This window comes from Salvelinus alpinus, chromosome 3 (assembly GCF_045679555.1).
Source record: "Salvelinus alpinus chromosome 3, SLU_Salpinus.1, whole genome shotgun sequence".
In the NCBI taxonomy this organism is placed as follows: Eukaryota; Metazoa; Chordata; class Actinopteri; order Salmoniformes; family Salmonidae; genus Salvelinus; species Salvelinus alpinus.
This window is the reverse complement of record NC_092088.1, coordinates 56612812-56626485: the sequence shown is the minus strand read 5'-3', so window position 1 is coordinate 56626485 and position 13674 is coordinate 56612812. Positions and strand designations below refer to the sequence as shown.

The 13674-nt window shown below is 43.4% G+C and overlaps 1 protein-coding gene across 1 annotated transcript in view; it reads right to left on the bottom strand.

Annotated features, from left to right (window-relative positions):
* Nucleotides 1-13674, bottom strand: part of LOC139570981 (GDNF family receptor alpha-1-like) — a 92220-nt gene that overhangs the window by 16672 nt on the left and 61874 nt on the right. The window contains exons 4-6 of the mRNA XM_071393391.1: nucleotides 13254-13605; nucleotides 11714-11823; nucleotides 10717-10851 (exon numbers count right to left, since the gene is read on the bottom strand). Coding sequence (XP_071249492.1) covers nucleotides 10717-10851; nucleotides 11714-11823; nucleotides 13254-13605 — 597 coding nt within the window. The remainder of the gene's footprint in view (nucleotides 1-10716; nucleotides 10852-11713; nucleotides 11824-13253; nucleotides 13606-13674) is intronic.

Here is a 13674-nt window from a genome sequence, read left to right as displayed (position 1 = left end):
AGGGACATAATAATAATAACAAAGTGATGATGAGGCTATTTACCCTATCCATTAGTGTGCATACAATGCACCTGGTCTATCTATGAAGTAAAGCAGACAGGGAGATCTGAAGATAAATGGACCAGAGTTATGCACCGCTTTTCCTACTATTTTTTTGTTTTTTGTTTTAATTGTCAGCTCATTTAGGCTGGAAACTTCTAGGGCTGTAAAGTTCTCTGGCACCGCCACACCTCTCAAAGGCTGGCTGTGAGCGAATAAATTAGAGCTGATTTCATTATCTTGCTGTGAAGAAAGCGGGTGTGCCTCTGAGCCTATCCTAGTGCCCTAATGCTTTGTGCTAGCACAGCAGCGGCCTGATGAGCGTATTGAATTTGTTGATATGGTCTTTTACGGAGCTTTGTTCTCCAACAAAGACTAATTAGAGACACAGCATTAGACTGTGTTGTCTGTCACGACTGATGAGGTGCTTCTCTTGTTTGGGCTCGTATTTAGGCATAAAGCTTGTGCTGTGAAACATGAGTTTAGCTCCCATTTAGCTCTAGCTCAATGTCAGAGGTTTCAATGGAGTTTGAGGAACCCTGCTGAAGCAATCAGCAGCAGTTGAGAAATTCTGACATGTATTACCTACCAGTCAAGCCCCTGAGAATACATACCGTATACACCCCTAATAGGATGAGTGTTTTCCTACAGGCGTCGACTACAAACTGGACACATACAGTGGGGAGAACAAGTATTTGATACACTGCCGATTTTGCAGGTTTTCCTACTTACAAAGCATGTAGAGGTCTGTAATTTTTATCATAGGTACACTTCAACTATGAGAGACGGAATCTAAAACAAAAATCCAGAAAATCACATTGTATGATTTTTAAGTAATTAATTTGCATTTTATTGCATGACATAAGTATTTGATACATCAGAAAAGCAGAACTTAATATTTGGTACAGAAACCTTTGTTTGCAATTACAGAGATCATACGTTTCCTGTAGTTCTTGACTAGGTTTGCACACACTGCAGCAGGGATTTTGGCCCACTCCTCCCTACAGATCTTCTCCAGATCCTTCAGGTTTCGGGGCTGTCGCTGGGCAATACGGACTTTCAGCTCCCTCCAAAGATTTTCTATTGGGTTCAGGTCTGGAGACTGGCTAGGCCACTCCAGGACCTTGAGATGCTTCTTACAGAGCCACTCCTTAGTTGCCATGGCTGTGTGCTTCGTGTCGTTGTCATGCTGGAAGACCCAGCCACGACCCATCTTCAATGCTCTTACTGAGGGAAGGAGGTTGTTGGCCAAGATCTCGCGATACATGGCCCCATCCATCCTCCCCTCAATACGGTGCAGTCGTCCTGTCCCCTTTGCAGAAAAGCATCCCCAAAGAATGATGTTTCCACCTCCATGCTTCACGGTTGGGATGGTGTTCTTGGGGTTGTACTCATACTTCTTCTTCCTCCAAACACGGCGAGTGGAGTTAGACCAAAAAGCTCTATTTTTGTCTCATCAGACCACATGACCTTCTCCCATTCCTCCTCTGGATCATCCAGATGGTCATTGGCAAACTTCAGACAGGCCTGGACATGCACTGGCTTAAGCAGGGGGACCTTGCGTGCGCTGCAGGATTTTAATCCATGACGGCGTAGTGTGTTACTAATGGTTTTCTTTGAGACTGTGGTCCCAGCTCTCTTCAGGTCATTGACCAGGTCCTGCCGTGTAGTTCTGGGCTGATCCCTCACCTTCCTCATGATCATTGATGCCCCACGAGGTGAAATCTTGCATGGAGCCCCAGACCGAGGGTGATTGACCGTCATCTTGAACTTCTTCCATTTTCTAATAATTGCGCCAACAGTTGTTTCCTTCTCACCAAGCTGCTTGCCTATTGTCCTGTAGCCCATCCCAGCCTTGTGCAGGTCTACAATTTTATCCCTGATGTCCTTACACAGCTCTCTGGTCTTGGCCATTGTGGAGAGGTTGGAATCTGTTTGATTGAGTGTGTGGACAGGTGTCTTTTATACAGGTAACGAGTTCAAACAGGTGCAGTTAATACAGGTAATGAGTGGAGAACAGGAGGGCTTCTTAAAGAAAAACTAACAGGTCTGTGAGAGCCGGAATTCTTACTGGTTGGTAGGTGATCAAATACTTATGTCATGCAATAAAATGCAAATTAATTATTTAAAAATCATACAATGTGATTTTCTGGATTTTTGTTTTAGATTCCGTCTCTCACAGTTGAAGTGTACCTATGATAAAAATTACAGACCTCTACATGCTTTGTAAGTAGGAAAACCTGCAAAATCGGCAGTGTATCAAATACTTGTTCTCCCCACTGTAGAAACTGTGTCCTGTTCTTGCTGACAGACGCGAGTGGGGTTGAATACTGGGCCTTTACTCTGCAAACACCATGTCTAAGCAATGTTAGAATCCAGACACACAGGTAGGCCAGGCAGGCTGTTCCAGCTGCACAGGAATGCAGTGTTTGTCTTACCAAAAGCAGAGAGTAGATAGATCCCATGTTTAAACACAGGGAATATCACACTGTGTGCAAACAGCTCCGAATCTGCAGAATCTGCTACTGACAGGAAAAAGTAATTTACCTGACCTTCAACAAGTGCAAACAGCAAATGGGTAAACATGATATCATATCACTCAGTGACATTTGCATCAGCCATTACACTGACAGACTGAGGCATTCGTGTACAATGGCCCTCTGTTGAGTCAAACAAATAGGCCCAGGTGCGGTAACACCACATTCAAGTAGTTAACGATTAACATTGACTTTATTGCAATAGTCCGAGTTCTTGGGTTTACTTTGCCTAGTCAAATTGAACCAAGATGTAATCAATCAGTATAGGGATTGGATTTGCTACTGAAGGACACAGTTAAAGGGAGTAGTTCAGTCAATCCTCCCCTCTCTTTAAAGAGAGATGGTTTTTATAGGAGAGGTAACAAAAGCTAATCTCAGTTTTTTTTAACTAGGAGTGAGTGCTTAGAGGTGGCATAAAGGAACCATGCCACTGTGCCCACTGGAGGTCCATTCATGCTGTTGGCCAGAAGAATAGCGCCATTACTGCTCTCCTAAGTGATTTCTCAGGGGCACCGAGGGAATTTATGGATTGGTGATAATTCTGCCTGTACTCAGTGTGACCTCTCTGTTAGGATGTTCTTTGTCACAATGCTACTGCTACCGGCAAATGGACCACCAAGAACTCTATATGCCATTTAGCAGAAGTTACTCTACTTCTCTTCCTCCTTTTTGGTGATGTAACAACACTGTAATGCCTTTTATTTTCCAGGTAAGTTCACTGAGAACACATTCTCATTTACAGAAACTACCTGGGGAATAGTTACAGGGGAGAGAACGGGGGGTGAATAAGACAATTGTAAACTGGGGATGATTAGGTGGCCAGATTGGGAATTTAGCCAGGACACCGGGGTTAACACCCCTACTCTTACAGTAAGTGCTATAGGATCTTTAGTGACCACAGAGAGTCAGGATACCCAATGTCCCATCCAAAAGACAGCACCCTACACAAGGTAATGTCTCCAAACATTGCCCTGGGGCTTTGGGATATTTTTTTTAGACCAGCGGAAACTGTGCCTCCTACTGGCCCTCCAACACCACTTCCAGCAGCATCAGGTCTCCCATCCAGGGACTGACCAGGACCAACCCTGCATAGCTTCAGAAGCAAAACAGTAGTGGAATGCAGGGTGGTATGCTGCTGGCATCCCTATTGTCATCGCTGAACAACGATGTATGACAAATACTGAACCACCATCACTGTACTGGACTAAAGGATGGTGTGAGAGAACAATAGTAATTTACTCTGTTGAGGGAAATTCAGTTGAGGATCCTTAACCAGGAATAATATATGCTTAGCATGAGTAGACACAATTCAGCAGCTATGCTTTGTCTACTAATGCCTTCTAAAAGAGACTAGAAGGCCCCGTGGTTAAGGGCATGGAGCAAGGCCCTGTCACAGCTCCGGAGCCACACCAGCACTGACGGGTGTGTGAGAGTGCATCTGTCACTGTGTGTTAGTGCCGTCCCAGCTTAATGAAATGGGAGAGTAGAGGAAGATAGAGAGAGCGAGTCTACTACTATTACTTTTATTTATTATTATTCATATTGCTATTGTTGTAGTTGCTGTTAATGTTAATATCATTACCACTACTACTTCTATTATTATTATTTATGTATTACTGTTAGTCCAATCATTGCTGTTATGTATGTACGTATGTATGTAAGTCATTTAACTTTCCATGTCAATAAAGTCTATTGAATTGAATTGAGAGAGGGGGAGAGAGAGAGGGAAAGTGTGAGAGAGGGGGAGAGAGAGAGACGGCGAAGGCACAACCATGCCTTGGCATCTCTGAGGAAATCAGAGGCTAGGCTCTCTGCTTGTGCCATCAAACCCCTGAAACTTATCCAGAATGCCACAGCCCGTCTGGTGTTCAACCTTCCCAAGTTCGAAACATGTCACCCTGTTCCTTCGCACTCTCCACTGGCTCCCAGATCTGCCCCTCCCTACCTTAAGTCTATGCTCAACACTTCCACTTCTTTTCTTACTAGCACTAAAAAGTGTTACTTACTATGACAGTGATTTGTAGTCGTCTTACCTTAAGCTGAATGCATTAACTGTAAGTCCCTATGTATAAGTGTCTACTAAATTACAAAAATGTACATTTTAAATGGGATAGAGGGAGAGATGGACACAGTATAATTCGGAAAAACTTCACAGGCTCTTCCTGGATGTCTTGAGGAGCCCAGAGACATGTAGTGACAGAGCGAAACACCCCGAATAACCACAGTAGCTTGACCTCTCAATGGTAGTTTCGGAAATCACAGACCTGCACTGTAAAAAGTGGGATGACGCTGTTGTTAATCTGAAGTGTTTATACTGATTGGAATGATTGAAAATTACGCTTTGATATGTTCAACCTAATCTATTCACTTCGCCTGAAATCAAATAACAAATTCGACAGATCAATGTGATTTAAAAAAATTGAATGAACGTTTCCAAGAGCTCTCTATACAATCTGTATTGCGGAAGTTCAGCTTTACAGTGTGATTGAAATTCAAAGGCAATTTCCCCACGTTAGCGGAGACTGCATTCACTGAAAACGCTACATATGTCAGCTCAATTGGAAATTTCCTTTACATTTCTATCGCACATTCTCTAACGCTTCAGCGATACAGATTGAATAGAGCCCTAAATTGCTTTCAACACCTCAAGCATCAGAAGAGTTGGAGGTGTGGCTTATTGGGGGTGTGGCTTTCAGTTTGTTATTTTTGTCCACCCGTGAGAGTGGTCATTCCAGTTCATGTGGTCTGTTGTAGTTGTTATTTAAACTTAAACCTGTACACTGCCAGCATATGTAATGATACTTGCATAAGAGCATGTGATACTAAAGAGCATGATAAGGTTTCTATGTTACAGTAGCCAATGCTTGGTTATGATAGTGTAGCTACTAAATGTGAATGTGTAGTGCAAAGAATATTTTTGGAAACATTATTTCAAGTTATTGAACCAACTTAATTTCTTGATTTACAGGGAATTTATTTAATTGCTTGTACCCTAATTGAAGACATTTGGATTGGTAATTCCAAATAAAAAATGTAACTTTGAACAAGATGAAAAAATGGGTTGTATTAACATGACATTGTCACGGATCCCTCCATAACTTTCATCACGCACACCTGTCCCATATTCCCACTGATTGTATATATGTGCCCTTTGGTTTCCATTGGGCGGTCGATTATTGTTACAATGTCCGTTGGTGCGTGTGAGTACCTGTTCTATGTGTGTTTTGGCTTTGGCGCCTTTGTGGATTGCGCAGATGATTACGGGTCTCGTCCCATGTGTTAATCATTGTGCGCGTGTGTTATTTATTCAAGGTACTCCTCGCTCTTTTGTTTGGGTTTCTACCCTGTGTTTTGTTACGTGTTTGTTTGGTCTTCGTCCCTGTGCCTTTACATGGCACTCCGTAATTTGGGCTTAATAAAAACCCTTATTAAGCATTCTTGTCCCTGTCTCCCGAATCCTTCATGCCAGCGTGACAGAAATATTAGTTTGTATTTGTTATTAGGTTTTTAACCAAAGTGTAAAAGTAATTTGCGTGTTGAAAGAAATAAGTTGCAACTTGAAATACAGGTTTGGTAATAATCAAATAAAACATTTGGCATTGAATCATCTTTTGGTTTTGTTAGGATTTATGTTTATGCACTATAGCCGGGTAGCATATAGGTTGAAGATGAATATTGTTTTGTTACACACACACACACACAATACAGAGGGGGGTGTATGTGTAGGTGTGTAAGGACTGACCACCACAGGCCATAAAAGCTGTGGACAGTCTGGAGAGGGGAGGGGTGCATCACTCTGGGCCAACCAGGGTGGTGATGAGACTGTTCAGTACCATATTAGGAATTGTTTGAGTGAAGAATCGAGGGGGACACAGGACGGAGCTGCTCTACCCAACAACCAGATGTGGACGAAGGAAAACGCCAAGGGGCTTGGACAAGTTCGGGGGCCCACAAAGGAGGAGCAAGAGTATTAACCATGCTAAACCTCTACTATGATAGGCCAACTGGACAAGTTGAGAATAAAATTGTCATATTATAAAAACTACTATTTGAGTACATTCCACAGTTCTCTGATCTACCCTGCGCGGAGATACAGTGAACCCGTATATACGAAAATTGCATTTACCATTTATCGTTTGAGTTTAATTAAAATACTTAAAATATATTCGGTGACTATGAATCACATTTTGTCCTGATGCCAGATTTGAACTGACTCAAATCTCTTTCAGTTTCAATAAATGTAGTATTTTTCAATTGAGAAAACCTAACTCATTTATGTTTTCAAATGGAAAATAATTTGGATTTCTATCAGCCTAATTGAGGTGTAGATTACATCTCATATTCCAGTGTTCGAACTTGTAAACATGGCTGCATGGGATTTCTCTCAGTGATACTTAGTGCAACCAATGGCAATGTCCGCTTTAGGTATAATGCCGGAGCTACTTGTGGATTTGACAGCTCTAACTCAGTTCCACCTCCGACATCGTCAAAACAAGCGTTATGCAGATGTTGGCTAAAGAGCCCATGGTCTGGGAATTATGTAGTATTTTCTGGGCAGGAAAACATTTGGGGAGGATGCCCTTCAGACAAATCTCCTAACAAATCATGAGTTTGAGTAGACGGGGCTTAAAAACAATCCCCTCAGGAACATGACATCGGTGGACACACCCAAATGAAAATATACTATAGTGTCACGCCCTGATCTGTTTCACCTCTACTTGTGCTTGTCCCCACCCCCTCCACGTGTCACCTATCTTCCCCACTTATCCTCTGGGTATTTATACCTGTGTTTTCTGTCTGTCTGTTGCCAGTTCGTCTTGTTTGTTCAAGCCTACCAGCGTTTTGTGTCTCTCTTTTCCAGTTTCTCTTTTCTTGTTCTCCTGGTTTTTGAGCCTTGCCTGTCCTGACCCTGTATCCACACGCCTGACCACTCTACCTGGCCCTGAGCCTGCCTGCCGTCCTGTACCTTTGCTCCACCTCTGGATTACCGACCTCTGCCTGACCTGACCCTGAGCCTGCCTGCCGTCCTGTACCTAGGCCTCTACTCTGGATTATCGACTTCTGCCGGACCTGACCCTGAGCCTGCCTGCCTGCCGTCCTGTACCTAGGCCTCTACTCTGGATTATCGACTTCTGCCGGACCTGACCCTGACCCTGAGCCTGCCTGCCGTCCTGTACCTAGGCCTCTACTCTGGATTATCGACTTCTGCCGGACATGACCCTGAGCCTGCCTGCCCGTTGTTACAATAAACATTGTTATTTCACACATTTTGCACTTGGGTCTTTCAGTACCTTGATTCCTGATACTATTTTATTCACTGTAGGGTTTTTGCAGACTTTAGTCCAGACATTACTGTAATATTTACAGTTTACTATTGTATAAATACTGTTGTATATTGTAGTATTTACTGTAGTGTTTTTGTGGACTGTAGTATTTACTGTAGTGTTTTTGCAGAAATTAATGTAGTATTTACCATAGTGTTTTTTCTTTCTCCTTCAGGAAACCTACTGGACAAAAACTAAAAGAGCAAATTTTCCATAACCTGTAGGTAGGTAGGTCTGAACACTTTTGGGTGGCACAAATTATGATATAGGGGAGGGGAATGGACTGGGAAGATGCAAATTAAATACTGTAGTATTACTATAGTTAAACTGCAGTGCTTTTGAGGACATTACTGTAGTTTTCTACTGTATACTACAAAATTCTATAGTAAGTACTACACATGATTGAGGGATACTACAGCGTGTCATATTTTATTCTACAGCAGCGGTTCTCAAACATCTCCTCGGGGACCTACAGCCATTCCATGTATTTGATCTATTCCAGGGCTAGCACACCTGATTCAACTTGTCAACTAATCATCAAGCCCATGACTAGGTGAATCAGGTGAGCAATGTCAGGGATAAAACAAAATAGTGAAATGTCTGGGGTCCCAGGGGAGAGGTTTAAGAACCACTGTTCTACAGTATACTACAGTTTACTACAGAATTCTATAGTAAGTACTGTAGTATTGTCACGTTCTTCATCCTCCTAGTCTGAGGAGGAGTAGGAGATATCGGACCAATACGCAGCGTGGTGAGTATTCATAGTTATTACAATACTTTCAAGAAAGAACAAAAACAATAAACTGACAAAATAAACGAAGACGCAACAGTCCCGAAATAGTGAACACTAAACACAGGAACACACGAACAGGAACAATCACCCACAACCCACAATACAAAACAGGCTACCTAAATATGGTTCCCAATCAGAGACAACGACTAACACCTGCCTCTGATTGAGAACCATATCAGGCCAAACACATAGAAACAGACAAACTAGACATACAACATAGAATGCCCACTCAGATCACACCCTGACCAAACAAAACATAGAAACATACAACGCAAACTATGGTCAGGGCGTGACAAGTATTCTATAGTAAATTGATGTAGGCAATGTGTTCATGTGGGCAATGTGCAGATAACTAGGCTAGTTCTAGCCACAGCCAGTCAGTGGTTGTAAGCATGTAACGCTGACGTCATGGCGCAAGCAAACTACTCACGATATACACTCATTGAAAATATCCTCCACCAGCGCTAGCCCCCGAAAATGTTTAAGGACATGAACAGATAATACTTTGGACGGCTTTCCCAACGCCACCCTTTCCTCTCTGACAAACTGACATTGGTCTAATTGAAGACATGTATGATTAAACATTTGTACATTGTTGGAAGAAACCCGTCTGTCTAGATAGACCAGGGTTCCCAACTGGTGTCCCGCGGATGATTTTATTTGGCCCCCCAAGCTTTCTGAGCAAAAAAAAATATATATATATTTTCTTTGTACATAAAAGACTGTAAACACGCCAGCAGTGATTTTCATTTTGGAAATCTGTTCCAAAGTATTCCCTCGCAAAATATAGATATATGAGATCATATACAAATGTAAGCAATGTTTGAAATTATTATGTTTTAGTCAAATATATCTGTTTAGGCTTCTAGCTGTCACTATGCAGTCTGCAAATTATTTATAATTATGTTCTGGCCCCCTGACAAGGGAAAGGGGGATACCTAATCAGTTGTACAACTGAATGCATTCAACTGAATTGTGTCTTCCGCATGTAACCCAACCCCTGAATCAGAGAGGTGCAGGGGGCTGTCTTAATCGACATCATCAGCGCCCAGGGAGCAGTTGTTGTTGGGGGTTAACTGCCTTGCTCAGGGACAGAACAACGGATTTTTACCTTGTCGGCTCGGGGATTTGATCCAGCAACCTTTTGGTTACTGGCCCAACACTCCTATCCGCCAGGCTACCTGCTCAATATATTTCTTTCCCTTGCGGCTAAATCTAGTTGATGATCCGAGATAGACTACTCAATGGCTTTCTTTCTCAAAACTAAAACCCAAAAGCAGTGGGTCAAAAAGACTTCAATGACAACGAAATTCCACTAAAGAAATGTTTCTATTGCAATAATGCTATGTTGTGATCATTGTCACATAGAGTTTTATAAATACATTTATTCTCAATCTCTACAATACAGTGAAAACAAACTTATGCATAGGGTCAGTGAGAGCATGACTATATTGGATACTACTGGCTTTGACTGAAATAAAGCGCTGAGAGAGACAATGCCATACAAATAACACAGCAGAGGAAGTTGAGCTGTGATTGCACAAAGAAAAGCACCACAGCCATGGATCTGCTATCTCCAGAGGCCTGACACCTTGTGATAGTGAAGCAGCCGTATTTATTAAAGGAGGAGAGGAGGGAGGGAGGGGAGGTGGGTTAATTAAAGCTGTCTGATATGTGAAAGGACGGTCATAGAGTTAGAAGACAATGCCCTGGTTGCTGATCTGGGAGAGCTATGCGGATATTGGAACCCTTTACTCACACACACAAACATATATTCACGTGTGCATGCATGCACCCACACAGCCTTATCGCTGTTTCTTCCTCCTCTCTGTCTGCTTTTCTGCTCCATCGGCAAAGAGCTCACAGGAGAGATGGAGTATCACTTGGGAGAGAGGGAGGGTAAAGGTGAGAGAGGGATGAACAATTGGCAGGAGACCCACAATGAAAGGGTGGAGGAGACAGGAAACTGGTAAGAGAATGAAACGGAGAGGAGAGGACAGGAGGAGGCTGGTCAGTCACTCACGGAGGCAGGTGTTGTCTGTGAAGAACTCTGTGAACTTGTCACACTCCTCCTTGCCATTGCCACTGCTGCTGCAGTCACAGTAGGGAACAACACTGATCTTAGGAGAACGCAGGTAGTTGGGTGTCATCACTGTACCTATAAGGAGGGGGGAAGAAACACAGTAGATTACTTAAAGAAACAGAGTTTATCTACCATATTGTTTTCTAAAGACATGTTATTCTCTGTGGCAGACAAAATAGTTTCCACCTCCCATTGCCCCAAACCATCATGCAATGTTGAATCCCTATCATACAGCAACTGTTAGCCCCCCAACATCTCAAGCTAGATTTTCATCCAATTCTCTGAACAACATGTAACACTGGAATCATCATGGAGTATTTCCAAAGGCAGTGTGACAAATACGGTTTCTTCCTCTTTTTAGTAAACTAAATAGCTGCAGTCAGAGATTTCTTGCTTCCTCAATGTATTGTTCTTCTACTGGCGTCCGTCCAAACAAGCCATTTTTGTTTTGCAGCAAAATTAATTGCCGTTTTGCTGGTTGCTGTGTGTACTATCTGCTACAGCTGTGCTAGTACGGGAAATGTGATGGCTTGAGCTAGGATGGGTCCCTCAGCACACAGAAGCAGAAGATAAAGGAGACTAATCTTCTCTACACACTTTCCTACCTCTTTCTTTATCTCTTTCACACGCTCATTCTCTCGCTCTATTGCATTTTCTGCAACTATGAGTCTTGGTTTCCTTGGTTTCCTCTGAACAATGAGCTAATTTCATCAAATGATGTGAAGGGGCATGAGGAAGTGGTGTGACGTTGGTTTGTGCTGTGCTAGAGCGAAGATGGGAAGGGGATTAAGGGCACCCTCTCTGACAGATGACCATAGCAACAGGAATGAGATCCAATCAGGGGACAGTATAAAGATTCAGTGAGAAAATGAGACCATAGGAAGACTCATCAATGTGTGTGAGGAAGAGTTTACTAATAGAGAAGGGAGAGACTCACCGATAAGGCCAGAGTAGGAGAGCAGGCAGTCAGCGTAGTTCTCCTTAAGACAGCCAGACAGGGAGCGTGGCTCAGACTGGCAGTTGGCAAAGAAATCAGCCAGACGGGACCTGAAAGACGCAACAAAAACAGTGAGTGTATCTGAACTTTCTTATCTCTCTTATAAAACAAACTGTCACAGTCAAATAGACAACATCAAAAGCACTCGCACTGATGCGCACACACCCACGGACACACGCCCACGGACACACAGGCACGCAAACGCACACACACACACACACACACACACACACACACACACACACACACACACACACACACACACACACACACACACACACACACACACACACACACACACACACACACACACACACACACACACACACACACACACACACACACAGCATGTATGGGTCTGTGTTGATTCTACTCTGTGATACACGTCCCATATGGTGAAGGAGCAGCCAACAAGTATGCCTGGTTTTATAATCCTTCCCCACAAACAGAGAGGAGCTCTGGATACCACTCATGATGGAGTTGGGATGCTAAGTACCACCTGGTGTTACACATTTGTTGAGAAGGGGAAGAGAGCGGGAACAAGAACATTTTGCTAAGTGAAGAGATAGAAAATAAGAGAAATATGGAGACAAAGAGAGAGAGTGAGCAAGCGAGAGATCGAGAGAGCGAGAGAGCGAGAGAGCGAGAGAAAGAGTTAGCGAGAGCGAGAGAGAGAGACACTGCACAGCCCTGAGGCTGGAATCGAAATGGAACCAATTTATTTGCACTAATGCCTCCATTTAATCCCAGACAGAGTGCTGTAGCTCTAGAGGCAATGGCAGACGTCACTCATTGAGTCCAGTCTGTTTCACTGCATTTCAATACAGCCTCTATTACTGCCAATGATACACAGGCCACTTATCCCAAACACATCCAATCCCCTGCCCAGTTATTCTAGCCTGAATACTGCTACATGACAGCTAAATGAAACACTTAAGGCAGAAAATACATGCATTCAGAAAGAGAATTGGAGTGTTTCACTGCTTAACCTGAATACTCTCAGTTATTGTAGGTATATTTAGTGTTTGCTTATATGCATTACATGTTGAATGGTAATGGTTTATTCCTGATGCAGTCTCCCAACATAGTATCCAGTTATCTTAACAGGTTTGTTTATGGTGTTTTTCACAGCTTTTATCAGGGCTTGGTATATTTCCCCACACCTCGAAGGTATGATAGCAACCGCCATGCTGTGCTAACTTAGACACCCCCTCACTTTGGTGGTGGGCTAGGACCTGTACTCTGTAGCACCTCTTCACATTACAGAGGATGCTATCTGAAAGACGGCTTGGGGAAATACACTGTTGACTTAAATGTAATTTTATCCATACATTGACATTGGTCAGTCTGTGTTGTAAATGTGGAGTCAGACACGTGAGACTATGTGATTGTTTGCTATGTTACATGTTTGATGTTGTTGGTCTTGCAAGAGGCCTGTGTACTATATTACGTACTCTGACAACTGTTTATCCTTGTGTACCTGCAGATGTAGTTGGTCTTGCAAGAGGCCTGCAAGGAGAGACAGTTGGGCTTTTCCTTGTCCTCATAGGAACAGACTGGTACAATGGTTTGGCGCCGGCGCTCGGAGCAGGCCGACTGATCGCCGGCTGGACAGGAACAGAACAGCATCCCGTAGCTGTGCTTGGGTGGCACCTTGTCAAAGAACTGCCGCAGGGCCTTGTGGCACTTGCGCTTGTTGCAGACCTCCGCAGTGGAGACACGGCTGGTGCAGGGGCTGATGTAGGCTGAGCGGTACTTCTTACAGGTGTCGTTCAGGTTGCAGGCCTTGGCTGCGTTCAGACAGTTGTTCTCCCTCGTCACCGCGGGCTCGCCTGTCACAAAAAGGACAACAGGGTTAGTTCATTTTCCATCATCTCTAGATTCGTGATCTATTGATTGAT